The sequence below is a fragment of the Lycorma delicatula genome, chromosome 2, assembly GCF_047948215.1.
Source record: "Lycorma delicatula isolate Av1 chromosome 2, ASM4794821v1, whole genome shotgun sequence".
NCBI classification, from domain to species: Eukaryota; Metazoa; Arthropoda; class Insecta; order Hemiptera; family Fulgoridae; genus Lycorma; species Lycorma delicatula.
In genome coordinates, this window is record NC_134456.1 from 140,323,979 (window position 1) to 140,351,734 (window position 27,756).

General features: G+C 28.9%; 1 protein-coding gene across 10 annotated transcripts in view; it reads left to right on the forward strand.

Annotated features, from left to right (window-relative positions):
* Piezo (piezo type mechanosensitive ion channel component) overlaps window positions 1-27,756 on the forward strand; it is a 481,248-nt gene that overhangs the window by 195,452 nt on the left and 258,040 nt on the right. For 5 of the 10 annotated variants that reach the window (XM_075356335.1, XM_075356333.1, XM_075356340.1 and 2 more), the window contains exons 7-9: window positions 258-414; window positions 10,501-10,611; window positions 22,991-23,041. In XM_075356335.1, the coding sequence (XP_075212450.1) occupies window positions 258-414; window positions 10,501-10,611; window positions 22,991-23,041 (319 nt within the window). Of the gene's footprint in view, window positions 1-257; window positions 415-10,500; window positions 10,612-22,212; window positions 22,333-22,990; window positions 23,042-27,756 lie in introns of all 10 variants that reach the window. The other 5 variants (XM_075356336.1, XM_075356338.1, XM_075356339.1 and 2 more) reach the window with 5 other exon arrangements.

Here is a 27,756-nt window from a genome sequence, read left to right on the forward strand (position 1 = left end):
CCTCCTCTTCTGGATGTCCCAATGCCCCTCCACAGGGAAGCTACCCACCCCGTCCCTGACCTATCAGGTTCTGGACATGCGTTCCACATACCCTTCCCCGCTTTAGTCTTCTTATAATTGTTTAAATTAACTCACATTAAATTAAATTATTCTGCTAAAAATCTGTTAGCAATTTCTCAATTATGTTTGCATTATTCTGTAGACATCATAAAAACCTGTTCTAAAATATATAAAATTAAGTGTGTTTTTGTTTTCAGATTTAGTGGTTTAATACCATTGTTTACTACCAGTTGTACAGATCCTCGTCAGTCAGATATTGCCCTTGTTGACTGGACATCATATTTAAACCCACTTATCTTAGTATGGCTTTATTTTATACTTGTTTATGAATCTGCTGAATTACTTCGCCCACCAGTAAGTAATGCTTATGAAAACTTGATTTATTATTTGTAGTATACATATTATTCACTGTTTTCTTTTGTTTTGACAGTTCCAGTATAAATTAAAAAAAAAAAATGTTTTTAAATGCTTATAAAACTTTGTAACATGTTTTCAGTTACATGATTTTCTACGGTTATAAATTTGGTAATGTATAGTATACCTTTTGTCTTGTTCTCTTTACCTAGTGTTTTCTTCTGAAAAGTAATTTTGCATTTAATAGATGTTTGTTTAATTTATAAATGATTAATAATTTTAAAACAGAATCACAGTTACAAAGTAAGTTTTAATGTATATGTAACTCTGTTCATTTACAGAGAACTAAGCTTGTTGACCTGTCTGATTTACTTACATAATTATCTGTTCTATAAAGAATGAACTGTAGTTTTCTTGTTTTATCTTATTAATACTCATAATATTTCTTATTTCACTGCTAAAAAACCTGAGAGAAGGTGATTTTAGAGACTTTTAAAGGAAAGATCCAGACAAACTATTCTGAGACTTATAAAAAATTGATATTGCTGAACGTATCAAGGTCAGGTTGTCGTAATTGCTGTGAAAATTAATAAATTTAACATTAATTTGTGGTGAATTAAAAAATTGATCATAGTTCAGTTTTTTTTTTAAATGAAGAATATTATTAAGTTAGCAAGTCCACTTAGATTTCAGTGTTTGAAATCATAAATGATTGAAAGTTTGTCATTTTTAACTATGAATGATGATAAGATTTGCTGTATCTACAATTTTTTGAGAACTGAGAGTTTGCTGACAGGTGCCAACATTCCAGGGCCAGTTAAAATAATTATAAGTAGAATGTTTTTACCAGATAACTCCAAAATAAACTGCTTTTTATCAATTAATAAGCTAAACTTTTTTAAAGAAATTTTTTAAAACGATAAGAACCTGCTAACTTAATGTTAGGATAGTAGCACAATTATGTGTAGTTTAAATTAGAACCCAAATATTGGGATTGATCTGTACAAGAATTTTCTGTTGTTAGATTTAAATAAACCACGTAATTTTGGTTAAACTTCATTTTTTAAACAGATTGAAGGTCCATTGACTTGGATTTTTTATTGTAATTTTATCAGAAAATTTGATTTTTCTTTAATTAAAAAAAAATTATCATTGTACTTAGTGTCAAGGTCCTCAATTTCTTAAAAAAAATAAAATTTCAAAAAAACAAAAAAGAGCACATCTTATAATTGGTTAGAAAGTGGATTATATTGTTATGAGTTATTGTTAATATAGACACAGTGTGTCTGTAAAGTAACAGTCGGGCTTTAAATGTTTATGGCCTCAGAAAAAGTATTGTAGAGAGATGAACTCTAAAAAGAAACACTCAAAAGTTTTCTCACCTGTTCACTAGATTTTGATATGTGCTCCTTTAGATGCCTTGCAGACGTCAAGACGACATTCATTCTCTTGCTATATATAGCAGAAAACATCCTTTGTGATAGAAACAACAGCTTTAGTGATACTTTCTTTTAAATGTTCCAGATTTCAAACTTGAACAGAATACACTTGTGTTTTTACATAACCACAGACATAGAAATCCATAGGGGTAAGATCTGGAGACTATGGGAGTCAGGCAATCCATCCCTCTTGCCCCACCAATTGCTGAGGAAATGCTTTGTTAAGAAAATCCTGCATGATGGTGACAAAATGTGGAGGAGCTCCGTCTAACTGGAAAATGTAATTTTCTGGTATTTGGGACACTGCAATATTGTTCTAACATATGGAGGAAGATGTTCCCCCGTTATTGTTTTCTCAACAAAAAAGAATGGCTAATAACTCTGTCTCATCCAAGAGTGCACCACACATTTACTTTTTCACCGTCATGCTGATGTTCAATAACGGCATGTGGAGGTTCAGTATCCCATAGCTGATGTGCTTGTCCAGAAACATGAAACTTTGTTTCATCACTGAAAATGAACTTATTTAAAAAATCATCATCCTGCTCTAATCTATCCAGAATGAATACACAAAATCAAATCATTTCACTGTCCTGTTGTTAAAATTGTATGCAGTGAAACATTCCGTATTTTTAACACATTGTGAACAGTTGTTTTAGGAATGCCCAACTGTCTATAACACTTTTGCATGGATCTCTTCAGGCTGTGCGAGAAACTTGTTCGCACTGCTTCAATCATTTCATCAGATACTAATGGATGTCCTGGACATTTTTGCTTCAGTAAGCTGCCTGTTTCTTTGTACATCGCCAAATGTTATTTTCATGCAGGGAGTTTTCATTGTACACACAACAATTGTTTTCAATTACACATGTTAGATGTATTCACATCTAACATGTGTAATTGATTCAAACACAGCAAGCCACAATACGCATTGAACTTTCCTCTGCACCACAAACATTATGCACATGCTGCTTGTGAGTACTGGAAACACAATGCACATGTACTGGCTTTTGCACATATAAACTTGGAATGTTTCTCTTTCATTTAACATACAGTTCATCTCTCTACAGTGCTTTGTTCCAAAGCTATAACCATTTAAATCCCCCACTACCCATTACTATTTTGCGGACACACGCTCTATATATATATAGATATATATAATGCATATATATGCATTCTAATCTAAGTTATTCTAAGCAGTTATACTGTGTACATATTACATGGTCTATTTATGGTTAAAAAACCAGCAAATTCTTGGAAAATTAAATTTCAATACCAGTATTCTAATTGATTTTAGTAGTCAATTAAGATCAGTGATAAAAAAAATGTTAAACTGTGGTAAATGTTTTAATTTCATGTTTAAATTTTGGCTGATTAATGACTAATTCTCAAACAGAAATTTTCAGAGTGGTTTTCCAGCTTCATATACTTTATTATTTAGAAGTTTTGTAAATGTGTGCCAATTGACTGTTTATTAATAAATTAAGTAGACTTACTAACCTTAACTGCGGAATAATCTTATAAAATTCTATACTTGTTCAGAAACTTCAGCTATAAGTCAGGGTATTATCACCTGCCATAATACATCAACCATAAGACCCCATTTAGTGACTTGAAATCATAAAATTGTAGTAATAAGAGCACATTGATTAGCTACTAGAGAGGGTGTTCATTCAGTTCATCTTAGTTTAATCAGGAATGGTTTTGTAGATAGTTGCTAATGTGTTAAAATTATTTGTAAGGTCTTTATGTATATTTGTGTCTTACGATAAGATGACTTCATATTGATGACTACAGCTCAGTTTTATATTCAAAAGCTTTATTAGTTTTGTCTTTAAAATCTTGTGATTAGTATTAAAACTAAAGTATTAATGGAAAATGGCAATTTTAATTTTTCTTCTGACTTATTTTTATGCACATATATTTTAAAGTTGTCAATAGAATTCATTACAGTCTTGAAATATTATGATTGATTATACCATTTGTTAAATGATTGATCTTCATCTAAAAGTTTAATGATATGCAGAGCATTAATTACTTGTCTCTTACTAAATTTCAAATGAGAAGGATTTTTGGAAGTACTACCCTTCACCTTAAGAGTCAGATTGTTCAGCTGTAACTTTACTTGTAAGCATTTTTTCTGTTATTTATTTTCTTTGTAGTTTATGTTCATTTCATAAATAACTTGGTATATTTATTATTTCATTTAATTATTTTAGTATCTACAGGTTGACGGACAATTAAAAATTCATTTTTTATCCTGTACAAGATGAAAAATTAATTTTGTAGTGTGTAGAAATTGCTAAGCCTGTCTGGGATCAAAACCTGAACTTCTGCATAAAATGGTTTTACCAACAAAGGTTGACAGTTATTTGGTTCAATAAAATGTCTTACCAAAACAGATTGACAGTTATTTATACTGAAATAACTGATAAGCCTATTGAGTAGAAAGTTTTTTTAAAACAAAAGAAAATTTTATTTAAAACAAAATTATTCTGTTTAAATGTTGTACTATGCCTTTAGAAGTGGTATGGTAGTAGGTTTATATGAGGAAGGTACATTCATTACCAAAAAAGGTTTTTATTAGAAATAAAGTAAAATTTTATAATTAAGTCAATGGTCATGTAATTGAAATTAAACGGAAATGTTTTTATTTATTTTTAATTAGTATTGGGTAGTGTGAAAGTATAACATTTTAAAATACACATTTTGTGGAGGAATTTTTCCTGTAAAACTTGTTTGATAAATCTGTATTCTATATAAAATATTTGGAAAAATTTACATAATATAAATAAATAATCTTAACCAATAAGTTTACTTAACCTAAAATATTACTTGAACAGAAGTAAACATGATAAATTAGTATTCGTAGTAAATAAATAAAATCTCATCAAATTTTACTTATTGATTTCAAACATGCTAGTTTTTAATTGATAAAACAAGGAGGTGCTAATGAGTTAAAACACAATTGCTAATGTGTTAAAATTATTTGTAAGGCCTTCACATATATATATTTGTATCTTATGATAAAATGAGTTCAGATTGATAACTACAGCCTAGTTTTATACTCAAATTTTTTTATTAATTTTGCCTTTAAGATCTTCTGATGATCAGAATTAAAAATAAATGTATTAATGGAAAATGGCAGTTTAAATTTTCTTCTGATTTTTTCTTCTGATACCAGTTTAATTTTTTTTATTCACATATATTTTAAAGTTGCCAATAAAACAATGTTAGTAATAGAGGGAATAGTTAACTTTGAACAGTTTTAACTGTCAATCCTGTTAACCATTCTGTAATTTAAATTTCCTTATTTCATACATTCATCTACTTATTTTTTATTATAATGCTTGAGTCTGTTATTGATAGTTATTTTTTTGAGTCTGACACAAGGTGATGGATTGTTTTTTTTTCTAGGGTGAATTATTATTATATAAAGAACAATGATCTATTCTAATGATCATTTTGTTAAAGTTTATTTGCATTTATTCTAGATAATGTAAAACAGACAAACGGATTTAAATCAGTTGGTGAATTTAAAAGAGTCAATTTGTTAACCTGAGTTGTTTAATTATTTTAAGAACTAGCCTTAGATTTTCCTATTTCTTGTTAACAAACATATTTTCATGTCTTATTTTAATTTAATTTGGACTATGATCTAGTTAAATAATTTTACCCTTTAATTTATCCTAAGAAAATTGCACCTCTTCAGCTTGATAGTTCTGCAATGCTTGGAACATCTCTCGTAGTAGCATCCTGAAAAGTGAAGGGTGTGAATAAAAGATTGAACCTATGTTTGATAAAGTTTTTTGTATAGATCATTTGAGTTGAGTTAGATGCAGTTTCACTGCGTGTTGGTTTTTCTTTCTTTTTTTGTCTCTATAGTAATTGATACCATTTGAAATAGAAAAAAAAAATTAATAATAAAATACATACTTTTCATACTAAGAGCTGTTCAACATACTTCTTCATACTAATTAGTAATGCAAATATTACAGGAACTAATGTCATAGTAGCAATTAGAAATACAGGATGACTTTGACACACTTACTTTTTGACTTAAAGTTCTTAGGAACTAATCTACTATACTCTTTGTCCAATCTGCCTTATGATTAACTCTTTTCTTTTATTTATTATTTTTACTAGTATCAGATTATGACAGTTTTATAAAGGCAGCCTATGTTGAACTACAGCAACAAGTTGAGAAATAGATTAGCTGTTTTGCTGATCATAGTATAGTGTGAATGGCTTTTGAAGTTTTTTTTGTAACTAAATGGTTTGTTTACATTTCTCTTTAGAATATCAACTTCTATTTGCTGTTCCTTAATAGTTTGATTTCTATTAGTGTTGTTTATCACTTGACAGTTTTGAGTGTAATATTGTGTTGGAAAATTTTTTTTAATTTTTGGACATAATTATATTGTTAGAAAATTTTTTTTGTTAGTAATTTTTGCCAGAAAAAAAATCATTGACAAAATATATAAATCTTATAGATTTCCAGTAGGGATCTTGGCATTTAATTCATTTGCTTATTTAGTTTTTCATAAAAAAATAAGGGTGATTATATGGCATCTGTCTGTAGTTAATGAATTAAGTAATAATCTTTAGCAATTTTATTTCATATTCCATCATAGCTAATTATTTCAAGCAATAGTATATCATTCTTATGGTTAACTTATGTGTATATACACATAAGTAACCATAAGTAACCTGTTTGATGTTTATTGTACAGTATTTTCAGAGTATTTCTTTTTCACCAATATTCTAAGTGTAGATATTTATAACAGGATTATCAGTGATACCAATTTTTGTAAAAAATAAATAAATGTGTAAAATAATTTCAACTAATTTTCTACTACGTATTTTTTTAATATGATAAAAAATGGTATTTTTGTTAAAAGAATAACATTCCTGTTTAATTTTTTTTGACTTAACATATAACTCATTAATTCAAAACTTGCTGATTCCGTTTACTTAAGTAGAATAACTGGATTTTAACTGTTTAGTAATTTATCCATTCTGCTGTGATATTTAAAATTATTTTATTTTGTAATTTTATTTTTTAATGTTTACATATAACTGATAATTGCTATATTATCATATTATCTTATACATATAACAATTACCATTTTTTTATTGTTAATAATACTTTTTTTTACAGCAACTAGAATTTTTGATTTTTCAAGTGACAGTTATTATGGTGATTGCTGTTACATGATTCTTTTTTTCATTTACTTTTGTATTAGTTTGTGCTAAGTTGTTCTTCTATAAATGTGTAATAATTCTTTATTATGGGGTTCTTAATTTTTTTTTTTTTTTTTTTTTTAGTAGAGCAAGTATTTTCAAATTACAGAATGTTTTTATTCAGAAATGTAATCAAAATTTTATTATTTTTTTTTTTTACTTGAGTTTTAGTCAAGTTGGTTCATACACTCAGTTGACAGGGGAGGAGGATTATAACACATTGTTATAATCCCCCAGATTATATTGCCTGAATTTTTTTTATTAAGTTTATGGTCTATTCCACTTTATTGAAAAATCCTTTCACTATCAGGAAGTCTTAGTTTAAAAAATTATGGGAAGCATTGATTTAGAGAAATGTCAGTTAAAAGTTTTAGAATCCTTTTTTGTTTATAGTGTAGAATAAAATACAATAAAAGTAATGGTCCTGCATTGCCTTTGAAAATACTTTTATTATTATTTTTTAAAATTAATATTAAACTAATGTTCTTTGATGTTGATTTATTTTGATATTAAACTAGGAGTAAAATTTTAGTTTATTTTACTTAAAATTTAGATATTGTAATAAAATTCTAATTCTTTACATTAATATTGCTAAAGCATTTTTCCAATGCCCTATTTTATAGATAGCGGTTTGTATGAATTTATATTTTGTATGTTTTATATTTATTGAAAACCTGATAAAAGTTTTACTTTTTAACTGTATTAATGATGCTATTAAAATTACAAATGCAGATAAAAAATACAATTTCTTTCCTCATTTTATTGTATACATATTGGCATGGCAGTATTTTAATATTAACCACAGCAATAGTAGCAGGTGATTTCTATAACTATGGTAAGGTTTGGTTTTAGATTACTTCTGGTTGTCTTTAATATTCCAATAAATTTCAATTTTATCCATTATGTATTTGCTTAGTTAGTGTACATGTTCTTTAGTTAGTAATTATATCCTTTAAAATTTTAAAAATATGGAATGATTAACTGTTATATTTAATTGTCTTGGAATTTAATTCTAAATTTGCAATTTCAATTACTAAAGATTACATAATTATTGCACTAAGCTTGCTTACACACTATCAATTTTTACAATGCAACCTAACATTAAAGTGACATAGCTATGAAAGAGAAAGTTTTTTTAAGTAAAAAGAACTTTGAAGAAAAATATGATTAATTATTGAGATATCCACTTTTAAATAAAATTTATAAGGTAGTAAATGTTTTTCTTTCTGCAACTGTGAGAAAACTGACTGATTATAATTATTTCTATAATTACAGTAAAATGTCAATAATTCAAACTGATTGAAACTTAGAACAGTTCAAATTTTCCACTTTTTCAGATTACTTCTTAACTAGTTACTGAAATAATAGAAAACAAATTATGATAAAGTAATAAATTCATGACTTTGAGAATGTAGGATATCAAAGGAATCACATCTCATGAGATGTGGTAGATTCCTTTCAACTATTCTCACAAAATGAAGATTTTCCTAAGCCCAGAAAACCACATTCCTGGCTCATGAACTGTAATAAATTACATATTAATTAGAAAATAGTGCTCTTGTGCAGGATACTGTACTTGGACATCATGCTAATAAGACACAGCAGGCTGCAGTGTGCTATTTCATGGGCTCCATCCGATAATTCGTAAAAAAATTTGATGTAAATGGTTCCATATTAAAGTCTTTTTTAATGTAATGATTCATTGTTGACTGAAGTATATTATATTAAATTCAGCCACTTGTTTACAAATAGATTTAATTGGAAAGTGCTCAGCCTAATTGTTGGTGGTAACACATGTTTATACTTGCATCTGGTTTCATTTGCTATGCAATCTGTCTTTAAGATTGCCAAAAGCAGATCATGTCTCTCAACAAAGCACTGATGCTTCAGAAGGTGGGTCCTTTTTAAGGACCTACATTGTGTTCTTGAGATGCATTCATTATATGTGGTATGTTTTGTGCACTCAAACTGCTTCTCAAGAACCATGACTGCAACTGAAAGCAGAGAGTGAATGATTGTCCTGTTTATTTGTAAAGTATTTACATAATTGATATTAAAGATTGATAATTTTGTGTTAATTACATTTTGTGATTTTAATCTTTGGAGGACATTCTCTACTTTTGTAAATCAAGTTAAAAACATCTATATTTTTTCTATAAGTGTCTAAAAACATTACACTCATCTGTTAATTTTACTGTTAGTTCTTAATTAAAAAAATCTCTTTCTTGCAGCCCATTTTTTATGATTTTTTTTAAATTTTTGGTTAAATGTTAAAAAGATAATTTACAGATATTAAGATGTAGTAAATTTACTGAGGTTAAATGTTGAAAGCAGAAAAGAATAGAAAATAGCATCAAGTCAACCAACTAACTTTTGACTCAAAATGAAAGATGTTTATTATTTATTCCCATCTTGTAATTGAATGATTAGTTTTGATTACAACTGTTATAAAAAAACTCAGGTGCATAAAAATGTGTGCAAAGAACATTTATCTTTCATTAATACTTCATTTAACATTTATGGTTAAAATTATACCATTATAGTAATCAGATATTGCATAAATATTTATGAGATTTTGAATTGCTGTTTTGAATGATAGCATCTCAGCTGTTATCTGGAAGGTTCATGGTTTAAAGATTGGACAGAGGGTCATTTTTCATTCTCTGTAATTTTTTGATATATTCTGATGTACAAGCTTCAAGCTTGTACAGTTGAAATTAGTGATCAGAAAAATGTTATCTAGTTTTTCTTTAGATTACTTTTTCTGGAATATAGAATTGTAAGTTTTGTTAATCCTTGAAACTAATTAAAAAAACATTAATATAAATGATTATAATAACATGCTACTATCATGGAACTACAACACAAGTAATAGTTCATGTGAACTACTAGAACATTAACTCTGTTAGATGTTTATGTTTCACACTGTTAATAGTACATTACCGAAGTGATTGCTATAAGTAATGCTATTTATTAGTGTAGTTTCTACTTTCTATTTTCTATTTCTATTTATTTTTTATGTTATGAAAATGTTAGTTTATAATAATTCAAAAATATATTTTCATTGGTCCTATTTAATGACTATTTTCTTTGGTCAAATGCTCTTTTTCACTGTGCATTCAATTATTGACAATTGCTTTTCTGGGTGGTCAAAATTAATTATAACACTATCAGGATAGGTTACATAAATGTGTTAGTCTATTTTTAAAAATCATTAATCAGTTGTTTTTCTAATCTATCATGCAGTGAGTTTATAAGAGTGGTTTTATGATTTTTTTTTTAAATTGCATGAATTCTTGAGACAGTAAAACAGGCAGGTGACTTGTGAATTCTTGCAGAATGTAATTGTATTTTTTAAATATTTTTTTGTTAATTTTATTTAAATATTTGAATGATACTGCAGCCAAGTCCTGCCTCATCTGGTAGTAAGAATAGGACAGACGATCGAGCAGTTCTGGCAATGGCTGTGACAACGCAAGATAATAATGGCAGTGTAACTCCAGCAGAGTCAGTGGTAATTCTAACTGCATCTCAGAGCACTCACATAATCACTTCCTTAACCTTTATTCTATATTACCTACTTTATTGTTCTTGTTATCTGGTTTTTCCTTTTTTTTTGTTAATCAAATTTTTAATGAAGCTTATTATTCAAACACAGGTAGTGGGAAAGATGCTTACCTATGTATTGTTATTACTGTTTAATCGATGATCATTTATTTATAGTGCTTTTAGCTTGCCTGCTGTGAAATTACTACTGTTGTTTTATTATATTGTTACTATTGATTACAGCCTAATGTTTTTATACTATATTTATAATCATCTGATTCAAACCTTCAATGGTATTATAAGATTAAAAAATGCAGAGAAAAAACAATCTTGATTCAAATTGGCCAAATAATTAATATTCTAAAATAATATTTCTTTATTATATTATTTTATAACAATTCTTTATTTAAATTTTTCTCTCTTGATGTACTAAATACAATTATATATTGCTTTAAAACTTTATTATTTTAAAAACAAAATAATATATTTTTAAATAGATGATATGAGTGAATATTTTGTTGAAATTCATTCTAGTACCAGAGAATAATAAATTAAAATATTACCTTATATAATGACATTTTTTAAAATATTTTGTTGAAGTACTTTCATAGGGTACTGTATTATATTAGCTATTTAATAAAGATTTAATAGCTCTTTAAATCAAATGTATTTAAAAATATTTTAATGTGATCAAAAAATTCAAAATTAGGCCAAAAAAAAATAAACCTGATTTAAATTTTGCTACCTTTAACATTTGGATTCCAGCTGTAGACCTGATGATGTTTGAGTTATCCTTAAATAGGTGATGGAAATCCAGATAAATTTCAGTATGTTACTCCTGTTCAAGGACTGGGAACCTGGTCATAAGTTAGCAGCCCAGCCATGCAGTTTAGGATTGCTTCCACCATTCCAACTTATTGGTGATGTCAGAAATTTCATTAATGGTTATCTAATGATTCTCACACACAAGCACCTAATTTGTTCATATTTTGAAGATTGGACTCATGGGGGGTGTCCCAATTTTTCTTTGTACTCCAGTGATTTCTGCCCTTTTGAATCATGATTTCCACTCAAAATATGATGCTTGAGTCACTGCTTCAGAGAAGTAGACATTCTGGATCGACTCTGAAGTCTCTATCAATGATATCTGATTTTCATGCACAATTTTTCGTTAACTTTGCCCTGCCTCTCAATCCCCAGTGAAATCACATGTTTCCCCAGAAAGTGGTTGTAAAACCATGTTTGTACATAGGTACCAGTATACACAGAACAATGTCTCTCAGTATGCTGACACATTGGAAACTCGCCCCTGTTTACTACTGCTGTGTGGACATATCAATCCTGTACACTGTTATTTTTTATCATACTAGTCTTAGAATCTTTAATTGCATTTCATACTTTAAAGTAGATTTTTTTTTAAATTATAAAATTGTTAATTTTTTTTTAAAGTCATGTAATATTGATGTTGAAGTAGAATAAATTATGAAATTCCTTCAACAAAAAAAAAAAGTCAGGATTGAGGTAAAATTTTTCAAATTATTATATAAAACATAGTGATATACAGTGCAATAATAAAAATGAGGTCATTATATTTTTAATATTTCAATAACAATTGCAAATAAATTAGTTTGGAAGAATCAAATAATTATACATTTACCAATAAAGAGAAAATGGTTAAGTATGGTGTTTGTTTCTGTTAACTATTTCATTATTATTATAGATTTTAGAATTGTTAGTTTGTGTATGTGTTATTGTCAGATGCTATAGAATCCTTTAGTTTGATTTTAGGACTGTTTTTCTTTTATTTTTAGAATTTTTTTATTTTTCATATGAAATTTCCTACTGCATCATTAAAAAAAATGATCAAGTTATCTCCAAGACTTTATTTCTATAGCTGTATTAATTTTTGGAATTCTGTTTTTCTATTTCAGGACATAATTAATTAATTTGCTAATATTACTCTTAGCTCTTATTAATTGTAATGGTGTTATGGTTCCAATTTATACTCCCAAATTATATTGTAGTCTGTAGTTTGTATTAAAGAAAATAGGAATTTTTCAATTTTTTGTAACTTGGAAGTAAAGGATCACAACAAATTACATTTTTTTAAAGTTTATGTTTATTTTTTATTTGTAGTTTTGTTTGTTAATTTTGTGATTTTTAATCATTTCTCTTATACTGCTTATTTGTCATTAAAATTTCTTTCTTTCCTGTATTTTCTATAGTTTATTTGTGATGTTGTAAAATAAATTATGAAATGAATATACTTGGCATTTTGTGGAAATTATATAGAACTGAAAAAAAAAGATTTATCTGTTATGCTTTTAATTATACAACTAGACTGGATAAATGATGAAGAGCATTTTTTTATCTTTGGTGCAGGGTTCTCATTAATTATTCTGAGGTTGATTCCAACATGGGTCTGACTCTCATTATAAAAAAAAAATGCTGTTTGATTGTCACTATATATATCTAAAAGTTGGTTTTCCTTTTGTGTAAAAAGATTATAAAAAAGTACTGAAATTTCACTTTTTGGAAATTATTGAATTAAAGTATAAATTATTTGTAAAAAATTCCCAATACATACATACTTAAAGATGCACTAAAAAAATAAATTCACTTATTAATTCTGGAATAAATGTTTATGATAAACTCTTTGATTAAGTTGAACTAAAATTTTATATTGATAATGATGTCCTATAAATCTGTTTTCTCTTCACGCTAGAGAATGTACGTTTATGTGAACATTTATTTATTTTATCTCAGCTACATTTAATTACAAAAATGTATTATTGAATGAATTTATTAACCAAATTTATTTATATTTTATATTATAAATAATAATAAAAGCATGGGGTGCCATTCATTATATTACATTATATTTTATAATCATTTCATTGATAATAGTTTGCTATGTAATACAATGAAGGGCACCCCATGCTTTTGTTATTCATGACATAAAATGTAAAATTTTGTCAATGCCCATCTAGTTAAAACATGAATTGATGTAAGTTACTTGCTGCTAAGTTTGTACTGTGTGGTTTAAAAAGTTTTAAAAGTAAATTTAAGTTTTAAATGAAAATAAAAATAAAATAAATTAAATATAATAAAATTAAAGCTGGTGATTAAAAATGCCATCCAAATTTTCGAGAAAATGTTATGTATGTGTTATTGTGTCTCCCTATGCCACTTCCTTTGTTTTCCCCTGTCACTGATTTGTCATAGTGTAAAGCAGCTTCCAGAGCTTTTCACAGTAGGCTTCATTAAAATAACAGGCAAATTGTAGGTCAAAGTAGACAGATTGATATTAACATCAAGTGATTGTTATTAATTAATCATTACTTGGGTCTTGAGACTACAGGAAATACTACCCTCAAAAAAAGAATCAGAAACTGATATATATATATATATATATATATATATATATATATATATATACACACACACACACACACACACACACACACACACACACACACACACACATACACACACACACACACACACACATACACACCAGGTGATATTTAAGTATGGAAACAGCTTATACTACATATCTGAGAGGTATTTGGAGGCAGAATGAAATGGGGTTCTATATAGTTAAAAATAATATGCATTATGGATGGTGGGTTTTAAATTTTGTCCACCATATTGAATCAAACTTAAATTTTTTAAATAGGAAGGTGAACATATGACACATGATTTCGATTTTAAATTTTACAAGAAAAACAATGCTGAAACCCTTTTTTCTGTTGATGCCTTCATTATCGAATTATAAGCATTCAAAATTGCAACAAAAAGAAAAATGGAAAAATTGTGTTAACAATAAGATGAGGTAAAATGCTCTGCATAACATTTGTATTGCATATTACATTCATAATGCATACAATAATGAACTTTAATCAGTGCTATAATATTGATAATAATAAACAAAACTAATATTTAACAACACAACAAGTTAAACGGCTATATCAACTAACATTATTTAGTTTAAATATTACAATATTTATTTTAAAATTTTAAATAAATGTTTTTAATCATAAGTTATTAATGAAACAAGTTTTGAAAATATATCATTCTACAATAAATGTTCAAAATGCTTTTTCTCTACAGCTTGGCAATGTGCTAATTTCAAGTAACATCCATTTATAAATTGTTGTATCATATCTTGTGGTACATGAGCAGATTTATCAATTATCTTCTTTTCAATTCGTCAGTGTCAGCAGGTTTTATTTTGTAAACATTATGGTTCAGGTACCCTCAAAAAAAGTAATCCAGAGGAGACAGGTTTGTGAACCTGGCAGACCATTCTGTGGCCCCTTTACAACCTATCCAATGATTTGAAAATTCTTCATTTAAAATTTTCCGTGCTCTTAGATAATAATGAGGTTTTACCTCATCTTGCTGAAAACATACTTTATTATTTAATGCTTGTCCAACATTTTCCCAGACATTTAGTAAAATCCTACTTGCTAACAAGTTGTAGTAAGTATCTCCTGTAAGATTGTTATCTAAAATAAAAGGCCCTACAATACAATGACCAATGATTCCTATCCTAACATTCACCTTCTTAAGGTACTGTGTTTGAGCTTTCAACATCCATCTGGGATTATTATTGCTCCAATATCGACAGTTTTGCTTATTCACATGGCCATTTAACGTAAAAGTTGCTTCATTAATAAATATTATCAAATTAAAAAAATTTGTGTCTAGGTCTAATTTTTGCATTATATCGCAATACTCAACTCTGCGGTTAAAATAATCTTTCGAAAGTTTTTGCACCAGGAGTAGCTTACAAGGGTGAAATTTATTTGTTTATAAGAATTTTTTGAACTGAAAAATAACTGTTGACTTGTTGGATAACAGCTTTCTGAATCTATGAATGAGGCTCTTCAACAAAGGTCTGCAATAAATCTAATAACTTTGCATCAGTTTTGATAATTCTTGGTTTACCAGTGCAAGGACGATTCTTTATAATACTGGTTTCTTCAAATCCCTGTACTGTCTTGATCACAGTCAATCTACTTATTGGTTCTCTGTTTGGAAATCTATTATTAATATATCACACACCTCTTGTAAAGGCCGAACTCTGTCACCATATCTGTACATCATCAGTAGAGCTACTCTTTTGGTGTCACTTAAAGAAGGCAATTTTATTTGAAGATTTAATATTTAATAAAACTAAATAAATGAACAGGAGACTAATAATAAAACTTTCACCAAAAAACAAATCTGAACCACTAAGCCTATAAGTTAATTTTTACTAACACTGTCAAATTTTACCATTACAGGTATATTGAAGTAAAAAGGTGAAATGAGGACATAAAAGGGGAATGAGGTTTTGTATTACATAGTACAGACTGCAAAAAACTCATATTTGTAATACAAACAGCATTTTTGTAAATTAGCAGCTGATAAGTAACAAATATCAGCAGATGTTAACATTGGAATTAATTTTTTCATTCAGAAAATAATACCATTTGATGTAGTATTTAATTTGTAGTTGAGATGTTAATTATTAGTTATTATTTATTATTGTCAGTATTATTGCACTATGAAGAGTTCATTATTGTATGCATTATGAATGTAAAATGCAATAAAATTGTTAATGCAGTGTGTTTAACTGGTTTTATTGTTAACATGATTTTTCCATCATTGCAACTTCGAATGCTTATAACTTGATAATGAAGGCATTAACAGAAAAAAGGGTTTCACCATTGGTTTTTTTAATTTTAAATTGAAATGGTGTGCCGACAAAAATTAAAAACCTACCATAAAGCAGATTTTTTTTAACTATGTAGAATCCAGTTTCTTTCTACTTCCAAATACCTCTCAGATATGCAGTATAAAAATATTTCCATACTTTCCATACTTCCAAAATTTCCATACTTAAATATCACCCAATGTGTATATATATATATATATATAGAGAGAGAGAGATACACCTTTTACATTGCTTTATCAAAACAAAAAATGAATTGCCAAAAGACTGATTAAAAATCATATTTTTGAAAGAATACATTTGCTATTCAGGTTCAGCTTCTAAGTTGGGGTGCTGCAAATGTTACATTGAATAAAGATTTTTGAATTATTGTCCTTTAACAAAGTAATTTTCAAATTAATATATACAGTGTTTTTCCTTTAAGTGGGAGAAATACAGCACTTGGATACATAGCTTTCTTTCTGTAAAACTGTTTTCTGTAAATGAAAATCATTTAGGTCAAATGATTTAGATCAAATGCTATTTGTATACATGATCTTACTTATTGAAAACAACTTTGAAATTTGTATATTATATTGCAGTTCTTAATTTGTCTTTTGAATTAAGAAATTTTGGTTAAGAGTTACTTTTCAGCTCCGTATAAAAACAAAAATTTCCTCTACTTAAAACATTTTATGAAAGTAAAAATGAAAAATGACAATGTATACAATACATATTTCCCAATGAAAGGGATGAAATTATTTACACCGTTTATCCCTAGTATTTAGTATGCTTGTGTTACGTGTAAAGACCTGAAGTACAAGAGAAACCAGTCAATATTGCTCTGTCGAAGCAATGATGTTCATTATACATTCCGTTCCTGTGATGAATTAACTCTTATGATGGTGTCTATTATTTTGGGTTGAATATCATCTGCATTTAATTATGCTTGGCATTTTGACAAGAGATGGGTTGCTTCTTATTCTGGGGTTGGCCATGCCAATTTAGGAGTAACTTTCAACTCACATCAGGTCACCTGCAATTATTGCAGTTATGGTATTTAAGTTTCTTCAGAAAAAATATCTGCCATTCCAATTTTGTTACTAGCTTAAACTATTCGATCATGTGTTACACTGTTGTAATTTTGCCTGTTACTTGTTTTTATATGTTTAGCAACACCAAGATTTCAGCAAAAATTTATTTTACATTATCACAAATGTTTTTGCATTCATACCCTGCTAAGATTTATTTTAGTGTACTTTGTTTTTATTTATTTTTAATATATTTTCTTGAATATATATAGTTTGATAAGAAAATGTTTCACGTAATAAATGTTATTTTTTCTAGTTACATTTGAACTTTTAGTATTGTTTTCCCTTTGATTATTAGAAATGCCATTATTATTGTCCAATAAATATTAAAAATTGCATTTTATTTTTGTAGTTAATACCTGTTTACTACAGTGGCATGTATATGTAGTTAAAGATGGTCAATGAATGTAGTTGTGAATGTTATATAAATGTGTTACATCTTGTAGACTTTTATGCTGCATGTTTATATATTGTGTTACAGGAGTGATTGGTACTTAATTTTTTATTTGTAAGAATAGAATTTAAATGCATATTTGGAAGTTATGGTTTTGTTTCAGAATAAACATATTTGGAAATATTTTATTGTAAAGTAACAAAAATGTTCACATATGTATTCTGTAAAGAGTGTTTTAGATGTATAAAGCCAAATTAGGGAATGTGATTGTTCATACAAAAATTTTTAAAAAGTTCCTCTTTTTTTATCAAAATTTATACCTCAAAAAAGGATTTAGGTATTTTTAATGGAATTAGGCATTCAAATTTAAAGTTATTCTTTATAAAATAAATATTTTCAGCTCAGCAACTGGAGGAAGGATGTCTGTTGGTCACATTGTTTGATAACCAGTGCAGTGAAAATTATGTTCATATTGTAGTATTACTGATATGTAGTCTATCTTGTATTAAAATTATTAATATCCATTATTACATGCTTACAACTTTTACAATACTGAAATTATATGTTTAATGTAACAGATTCATTTCTCTTTATGTTGTGACTATTTTATTTGAAAATTTAACTCTGAGATTTCAACATGTCAAGCCAGCAGGAGAGAAGGTTTAAGTTTGGAGAATAAAATTTATAAAGGAGAAGTCACTCTAACTGATATAATGAAAAACTAATTAATATAGAAATGGAACAAAAATAATTAGGAAAATCTCTTAATACTTGTCATGATAAAATAGATGAATATCGCATTAGAATGCTCTGTAGGAAATCAAAAAGCAAGAAACAATGATAGCAAAGAATGAAAATGAACTACTAAAAAAAAAAAAGCAAGTGAATCTATATTTCAGATTCATTGAAGCTGAACAATACAGCAGAAGTAATTGTTTGGATATCTTAGAAATACTGGAACAACCAAATGAAAACATCCTTGATGTGGTGGAGGTAGGATGTGCATTAGGTATTCATATAAACCAATCAGTAATTGTTACCTGCAACCATCTACTAAAAACACAAAAATAAAGCAAATGGGTATTATTGTAAAATTTGTTCACAGGACATAAAGAATTGATGTTACAAAAAAAGAAATTGAAAAAGAACTTACCTGCATGAGCTTTAACACTAAGTGTGTCTTCTGATTAGCCTGTATATATATCCATTGTTTTTTGATGTTTTATATATATATATATATATGTCCATTGAAGTATATATATATTATCGCCAAATGGCTTTGACGGCAAGTGGCACTTACTAACCTTATGGTAGCCCTGAAAAGGGCCGTTTTTGTCATCGATTGGCTTCAACAGCTTGTTGTAATTGCTAACTTTATGGTAGCCCTGAGAACGGCTGTTGTCGTTGAATGGCTTTGACGGTTCATATTTCATAACCTTTTGTGGCCCTGAAAAAGGCTGTTTTTTGCATTAGCTCTAAGAAGAGCTGTTGGGTCTGGAAGCTAGTCTCTGGCGAAGTGGGGGAGTTGCAGCTCATCCATTGAAGTCCGACCGGGCTTTCTCTCAGCGGCAGTTGGGTCCTAACTACAGCGTTGCAGTGGTGGCCTCCAGAGCCCTGCAGTGTCGGGTTGGCATTGGTCGTCTTTTGCCGGCTTGGCTGAGGTGGTTCTCCCTGATTGATACCATGCTGGGCCGGCTCCTGCTGCTGAGTCTGCCAGCCAGGGTGATTGAATCGCAGTGAGCTGGAGCAGGAAGGTAGTGTCCACATCCAGCGGTTCCCTTGGCAGGCTGGCCAGGGCTGCTGCTCTGGCAAGGATGTTGGCATTCGCCAGAAGGTCCCATGTTGCGCCGGCCAGGGAACTTCTTCTGTTTTCTTCCATCTTCTTCTTCTCCTTCTTGGTCTTCTTCAGGTGGTGGTCGACGACGAATTGCAAATTCACTCTCGTGTATGCTTTTTTATTGGAGCCTGAGAGTGTTGGGGCTGCAGCGCTGTTGTGGTGGAACTGCGTGGTGGGAGTGATGCTTGTAACAGCGTGTCCGTATACTGTGCGCTTGTTTTTATATTGTTGCTACTGTTATCGCTCGCCGAAATTAAATTAGGCATACATGTGGTAACAGTTTATATATATATAATTTATATTTAATAGATCAACCCTAAGTACAGAACAATTGAAATAGGACGACTTACCTTATTTCATTACATAACAGAAGCACTTTCACGAATTTGATTTGCATCATCAGCTGCATACATTATATATATGTAATGTATATTACATTACAAATAATATTACAAAACCATCAAAAACTTGCAGTCTTTTATTTAAATTAAACATTTTAAATTATAATCCCAACAAGATATAAAAACATAAAATGTAAACATTTTTTAAATTGTTAAAAATTACAAAGATCAATTAATTAAAATTAACCAAGTCAAAATTAAAATGTATAAACGTAATTAAAACAAAGATAAAAATTAAATAATTAAATATTATAACTTTTAAAATAAAAACAAAAACTTAAGCAAAGCAAAATCATGCGCTAGCCATTTCACTGATTTTACTTTACTTTAATTAATTGATCTGTAATTTTTAACAATTTTTTATATTTGAAAAATTTTTATATTTTACGTTTTTATATCTTGTTGGGATTATAATTTAAAATGTTTAATTTAAATAAAAGACTGCAAGTTCTTAATGGATTTGATATATATATATATATATATATATATATATATATATATAATGTATGCAGCTGATGATGCAAATCAAATTCGTAAAAGCGCTTCTGCTATGTAATGAAATAAGGTAAGTTATCCTATTTCAATTGTTCTGTACTTAGGGTTTATCTATTAGATATAAATAAATTTGTATTAGTACAGAGGAGTAGGAGTATGGTTATTAAAAGAATTGCTTCTAAAAAAAATAATGTGTATATATATATATATATATATATATATATATATAAATCTTACCTTCACTAGAAGAAAACTTCTACCTGATGCATGGAAGGTGAGAAAAAATGCTGTATATAAATTTTAGGCCAAGAATGGAGAGATATTTGTATGTGAGGATGAGGAAAAACCAGTGAGGAAAATTAAGTGTTAGATGCAGTGATGATATTCAAAAAATTAAGTATTTTTCATATTTTATATTTGGGCTCTTTTATTAAAATTATATAACTGTATCTTATAATAACTCATTGAACATTTATTATCAATATTGTGATTGGTCTATACTCCAAGATACGAGAATTTTCATTATACGTTTTAGATAATGGTTACAATTTATTATGTGTAACTGAAACATTTTAAATCTTATATTAAAGACTGTGAGTTGTTTTATTATGATTATATGTATATTGGAAAGATAGAAATATTGCTCAAGCCATTCAAATAGGAGGAGGGGGAGCTTTGGTAGTGATAAGAAGTGAAATTTATAGCAGGCATGGCCACAAATTTAATATCTACCTGAAAATGTTTATGAAGCTATATGCTTGAAAATAGTTTTTAAATATAGTGATTTTTCAGACAGATGTTAATAGGAACTTCTTGATTTAATTTTTGCAAGACCAGTACCGTCCCAGAATTTGGCTATGTAGTTTTGAAACACTCTCTATAAGCAAAAAGTTTAATTTCTATATGTACATCTTTTCAGAATACTACTGTGTATAAGAAACAGAGTGTTCTCTATTGACAATTGTATTAATAAATTGAGTTATTTTGATTAATTCAATAAAAAAACAAATTATTTTAAAGAAAGGTTACTGCTTTTATTTTGGTTTATATGTTGTTATTGTTCTAGAATAAAATTTAATGAGAAATAAGTAAGCAAGTTAAAGATTTTCAGTTAACAGGACTGGGCTTTTTTAACCAAAATTTATTATGAAATACTAATAATACATAAGAGATTCATCTAGGTAGATGAGAGAATTCATATTATTAATATTCTAGTTCTTTTTATATTTTACTTGAAATTAATAAAATAATTACACCTTTGGTGAGAAATGTTTCATTTGTGTTTAGAAATGTTGAAAAGCAACATTCTCTTTTTTTCACAGTTTTACTTTAAAATTTGTTAAATCTTTCAAGCACCATTGCATTATGCTAAATTACCTAATTTTGAAAAATTGGCTTACTAGATTTGATTAATTGGAACTTTTACTTGGGTAATGTCCCAAGATATTTCTTATTAGTTACATCTGGAAGAAACCTAAAAAAAGTTAGTAAAAGGTTTTATTATAAAAAAGAACTGCAGTAAATGCAAGATATTTTGAATCATAATTTGAAAATTTCTTTTAAGCAATATCATAGGTTTGAATCAGATGAAGCATGTGGTGATGTCAGACATGCCTGTAGAGGTTAGTAGTTTTTTTTTCCACTGGGGAGTTGCAGGAAGATAAGACGAAGGAAGATGGAATGTCACGTCAACTCTCTGTACGACTTTCACAACGCCGACTCTTGCGTAACCAGACTAATCGATGGCGGTCTGCTACCCGGAAAGTAAGAGTATGTAACTCTTCGGTGTGCACTTAATACAGGAATTTTCATTTGCATCACATATTTATTTGTATTAATGGTAGTTGTTGTCAGTTGAAATCATTAAAATGTCTTTATTCTTCATTTGTTATTATTGCACTGTTCTGTCTTCTATAATTTTAATTTTTTCGAAACTTTTATTTTTTATTTAGATCTTTTGATTATTATTTTTTTAACCTAGTTATTTTTGTTACTTTTTTATGTTTGGTTTGACAGAATTGCTCACTTTACTTTGGCCATTTGATTATTTTTTATTTTTAAAATTATTATTTTACATATAAAGGTTATTTATGATTGTGTTTATTATTAATTTTTGCATGTATTTCCCCTCATCTTACAGCTCTGCATGATATGGGTGTGCAGATCTCAGTGTATTATTTGTAAATTGTCTTATTTGCTCATATTTTTATAAACACTTGCTTTTTTCATTAATTTTTCAGGTACTTGGGCACACTGATTATTTCATGCACTTTCTATTTTCATAACTAATATAAATTTTACTTAATTTTTTAGTAGTGTAATTTCTCAAAAATTCAACATTTTATTGCTTTGTAGAAGCTTTTTTGCATGTATTTTAATCAGTTTCTTTTTTTGGTGTTTGAGTTCTTTTTGTGTGCTTTTGTTGTAGGATATTGAAACAGACAGGAATATTAGGAAAGGTGATACAGAAGCTACTCCTGTATGTATATTATATAGCTGTTTAAATAAGTTTTTTACTCACATATGAACAGATTTATTAATTAATCGGAAAGTAATTTTACTTTCTGGAATTACTTGTTTAAAAATTTTATAAATAAAATATTTAAAACATATTTACAGATTTTCTGTAATCAGTATCCTGCTTTAGGTTTTTAATTTATGCATTTGCCCAATCTTCTGATTGGGAGAATGAATTGGCATGGTTACTGACAGTTGTTATTGCATTTATTCTTTGATTGTGACCCACATTCTAAAGCAGTAATGTTTAGTTATTGCATATATATTACTTTCATATTCTAAGATATAGTAACTTTTAGTTGAATGCAAATGTTATTTGTACATTTCGGTTTTAAGTGATTGATTTAAAACACTTTCTACTTTAGTCAGGATTAGTTTTTCCTAAAACGACTACTGAAATGTAATGGAGATCACAGCTTGTGGTAAGACAGTATAAACTTTCTTTATAATTTAAAATTATATGTGTAATATAATTTAAATATTTAAAAACATAATGCTACCTACAAGCATTAGTGTGTCTGGAGTAGGTCCTTGATAATGTGAATAAAATTAAAGAAATTTGATTTGAAGTGTAGGGTAAGAAGTCTAAATAATTTAAATAAGTTTAAGTAATCTATATAAAAATGAGCTAGCAGTGGTAAGAGTGGAAGATGAAAAATGACAAGGTTGGATTTAAAAAGAAGCGAGGCAAGAGTGTAGCCTTTCCTCATTCGTTTATGTATATGGAAGAGTCTTTATCTCAACTTGAGTATAGAAGAGTCAACTGGATTGTATGGATTTATTGCTAGGAGAAAGAATTAAATTTGAAAGTAAGACTAAAAAAATGTGACAGAAAGGAGGATAATAAAGTATTAAATATTAAGATTGGTGAACATGATATTCCAGTAGTTAAAGAATTTGCTATTTAGGGAGTAAAATTATAAAGGGTTGATGAAGAAAGGTAGGATCAAAAGTAGAATGACTGAAGCCAGAAGAGATTTTCCATGAAAAAGAAGTTTGCTTTTATCTAATATAGATCTATGTATTAGAAAGATTTTCTTAAAAATATTTGCTTGAAGAGTAGAAGTATGGTTGTGAAATATGTACAATAGGAAAGTAGAAAGGGAAAAATGCGCAGGCTTTTGAAATATGTAGTACAGGAGGACGTTCGAAAACTTTTTTGATAAATAACAAAACTTCTAGGTTAGGATAAAAGTTTATGGCAGAATTTTGTAAATTTGCCAACTAGGCTGAAAAATATAATGATGTATCCAGGTTAGTTCTGTATCCAGTTTAGTTAGTTCTGTGATTGAAAGGGTCTGTAGAGAATAACAACTGTCAAGAAAGACAAAGATTGGCATGTATAAAATAGATATCTGAGGTCATAGTATCCAGTAATTATGTTGAGATTAAAAGAATGGGACAGAAGAGAAAGGAAAGGTGAGTAACATCAAACCAGTTAAGTGACTAATGATATTAAACAAAATTAAAAGTTAATCTTATTAACTATATCAAAATTATTAAGTACACCAAATTAAAATTATTAATGACACATCATTTCAATTGTTAAATCGTCACTATTATTTTGTATTATGTTATTCAGTTGTGATAATACAAAATTTTTATTTCAATTTAACAACTTGCTTATTTTATACCATTGACTGAATAAAAAGTAATCGATTTGTTTATAAATATTGCAGTCTATAGATGCAATAATTTAAAAAAGCATAAAAATAATACAGTTTATTTATTTCACCACTAATTTAAAACATATATGGGATCCTGTCATATGAGTTGTGTTTTTGTATGACAGCCTTGATCTTTCACAATAAATAATAAGTTAACTGTATCAGCAGTTAAAGAGTTACAATAATTTTTCATGAATCTTTAATCAGCCTATCCATTACCTGGAACCAAGTGATTTCCATTTTATTATTTCTTAATAAAATGGTTGCATGGAGTTTTGAAAATAATGAAGAACTGAGAAACTATTAAGTAGTTGAAATATCTGCAGATGAATTTTTTAAGATGATATGAGGGTAAGTCAATTATTATCTGCAATGTAGTTATAAATTTTATTGCAATACAAATAGGAAACTTACATGTACATCATTTTTCAATCAGTCCCCTTGCATTTCAGCGCACTTGGTCCGTCGTTGCATAAGCTTCCTGATGCCCTCATAAAAGAAGGTTTTCAGTTGAGTTGCAAGCAGGAATGCACTGCTTGTTTTACTGTATCATCCGCGGTAAATCGATGGCCCCTTAATGCCTCTTTGAGTGGACCAAACAAGTGGTAGTCAGAAGGGACAAGATCAGGACTATACGGAGGATGAGCCAGTACTTCAAAGTTGAGTTTCTGGAGCGTTTCAGCAGTGTGGGCAGCAGTATGTGGATGGGCGTTGTTGTGCAACAACATAACACCTTTCGACAGCAGTCCTCAGCATTTGCTTCGAATTGCAGGCTTCAGCTTAGCAGTAAGCATCCCACTGTAACGCGCACTGTTTATTGCCGTGCCCCTTTCCTCATAATGTTCCAATGCTGGGCCTTGTGAGTCCCAAAAAACCGTAAGCATCAGTTTTCCAGTGGATAGTTGGGTCTTGAACTTTACTCTCCGGCTCGTAATGATGGATCCATGTTTCGTCACCAGTGATCTTTCTATCTAAGGTGATGTCCTGTTCGTTACCATAGCGATCCAAATGTTTTTGGCAAATGTCCAAGCACATTTGTTTATGCAACTGTATGAGTTGTTTTGGGACCCATCTTGCACAGACTTTATGAAACCCAAGTCTGTTGTGGATGATTTCATATGCAGAACCGTGACTAATCTGCAGACGATGTGCCACTTCATCAATAGTTACTCATCTGTCTAAGAAAACCATGTGCGTGCACGCTAAACTAACTAACCATGCTTTGCACCACAAAAAAACGGATCAATGAACATTGCTCTTCTTTGGTGCAAACAGAAAGTGGAGCAGCCATGGTTAATGGCAGGGCAGTGATAATGGAACTAACCTAGCAGCATCAAACCTGCACAGACATAACAACAATTAAAACATGCATGCGTCATCTACGCAACACAACAGTACTACCAACTTAAACAAAAATATAACTAAATTGCAGATAATAATTGACTTACCCTCGTATAAAGAAGTTAGTGAAATGAGTTATAAGAAATGTGTGAAGTCAATGATGAATACATAAGAAGGTATATATGAGTATGTTATTTATTTACCATATTTGTTGATTGTATTTGGGTAAAATGAACATTTTATTTTTATTTCAAAATGAAACTTACTAAAAAGAAAAAAGTCACTCACTCCTGAAACTGTTTTAGTGACTATTTTATTTACTGTTAATATTGTAGTTGTAGCTCTTCCCTTTTTTTGTTGTTAAAAATTTGTTAGTATAAAATTTATAAATTAATTTTAATTTTCTAATTGAGTGATTGAAGTTTTTATTGAGATGTTTGTTATCCTTAAATATTGAAATATTTTTTACATATATAGCCTTTTCCTCATAATGTTGCTATGTATGAAGTGAATAAATAGATATTTATAGGTGTGTAGTATGTGATGATACGTTCTGAGTTTACTGTAAATGATTCTCCATTTAAAGTAATTTGAAATATTTTCAGAGAATAATAGTATATGTTATCCATTACTATTTAAAAATTTGATAAAATTGATTATTGCTGCTAATTGAAAATAATCTGAATTATTTTTAAGCCTTTGATTGATGTACACGTAGAGTATACATCAATATTTTTTCTAATATTGTTTTCATGCATTGAAATTTATTGGATCATTCTTACCCGAATGTTTAATATTTCCCTTTATAACCCTTAACATCTGTCATGCCTGCTTTGATTTTGAGCTTCCAGTTCTGTCCACTGCATTAGCAGCCTTTCCCAAGCTTTATTCATAGTATTTCTTTACCTGATGGTTAAACCTACTGTTTATTTTATTATCTTCTGTAACCTGGAGTTACTAACCACCAATTTTTCTTCTCTGCTACCAGATGTTCAATCTCCTCATTTCACCAGTACACCCTCTTATGCTTATCTCTGACCCAGTTAGAGATAAGGTATGCTTATCAGTCTGCTTCTCTCTGACCCAGTGCCTCATCTACTTATTCAGAAACTGATACTATCCCTCTATATCATCATTACATGCCAACTTCATCTTTTTTATCAGTCTCAGTTTATACAAAATGTCGTAGATTCATTAGTCAAGTTGTCTAAATTATAAGAGAGACACTGAATAACCTTTCCTTCTTTCTCAGCTGTTGCTCCTTCTTTTTCCTCCTGAATCTAAAATGCCTTTTGTCTTAACAAGAAAATGAACTGAACCACACAAAGCCCCTCAATATCAAGGTGTGGCAGAAAAGTAATGAGACTGGCAACTCTGGGAGTGATGTAGACTCCCATTTCACATCTTGTGCGTCAGTTACTCCCAGATGCTCAGTGAAAGTTTCAACTTCGTGTGGTAACTATGTGATCCTAGAGAGTGTGATAAGTAAGTTATGTTTTTGTAATGCGTTATGAAAATGGAACATTCCAACCCCGTAGGGAAAGACACCCGCCTAGTAACGTTCTGGTCACCACACCCCTCCCCACCTGTTCCTTGTCCTGTTGGGCTTTAACGGGAGTCATCTATCGCCCTCTGACTTTTTACATCTCATAGTAATAAGTCTGGCCTC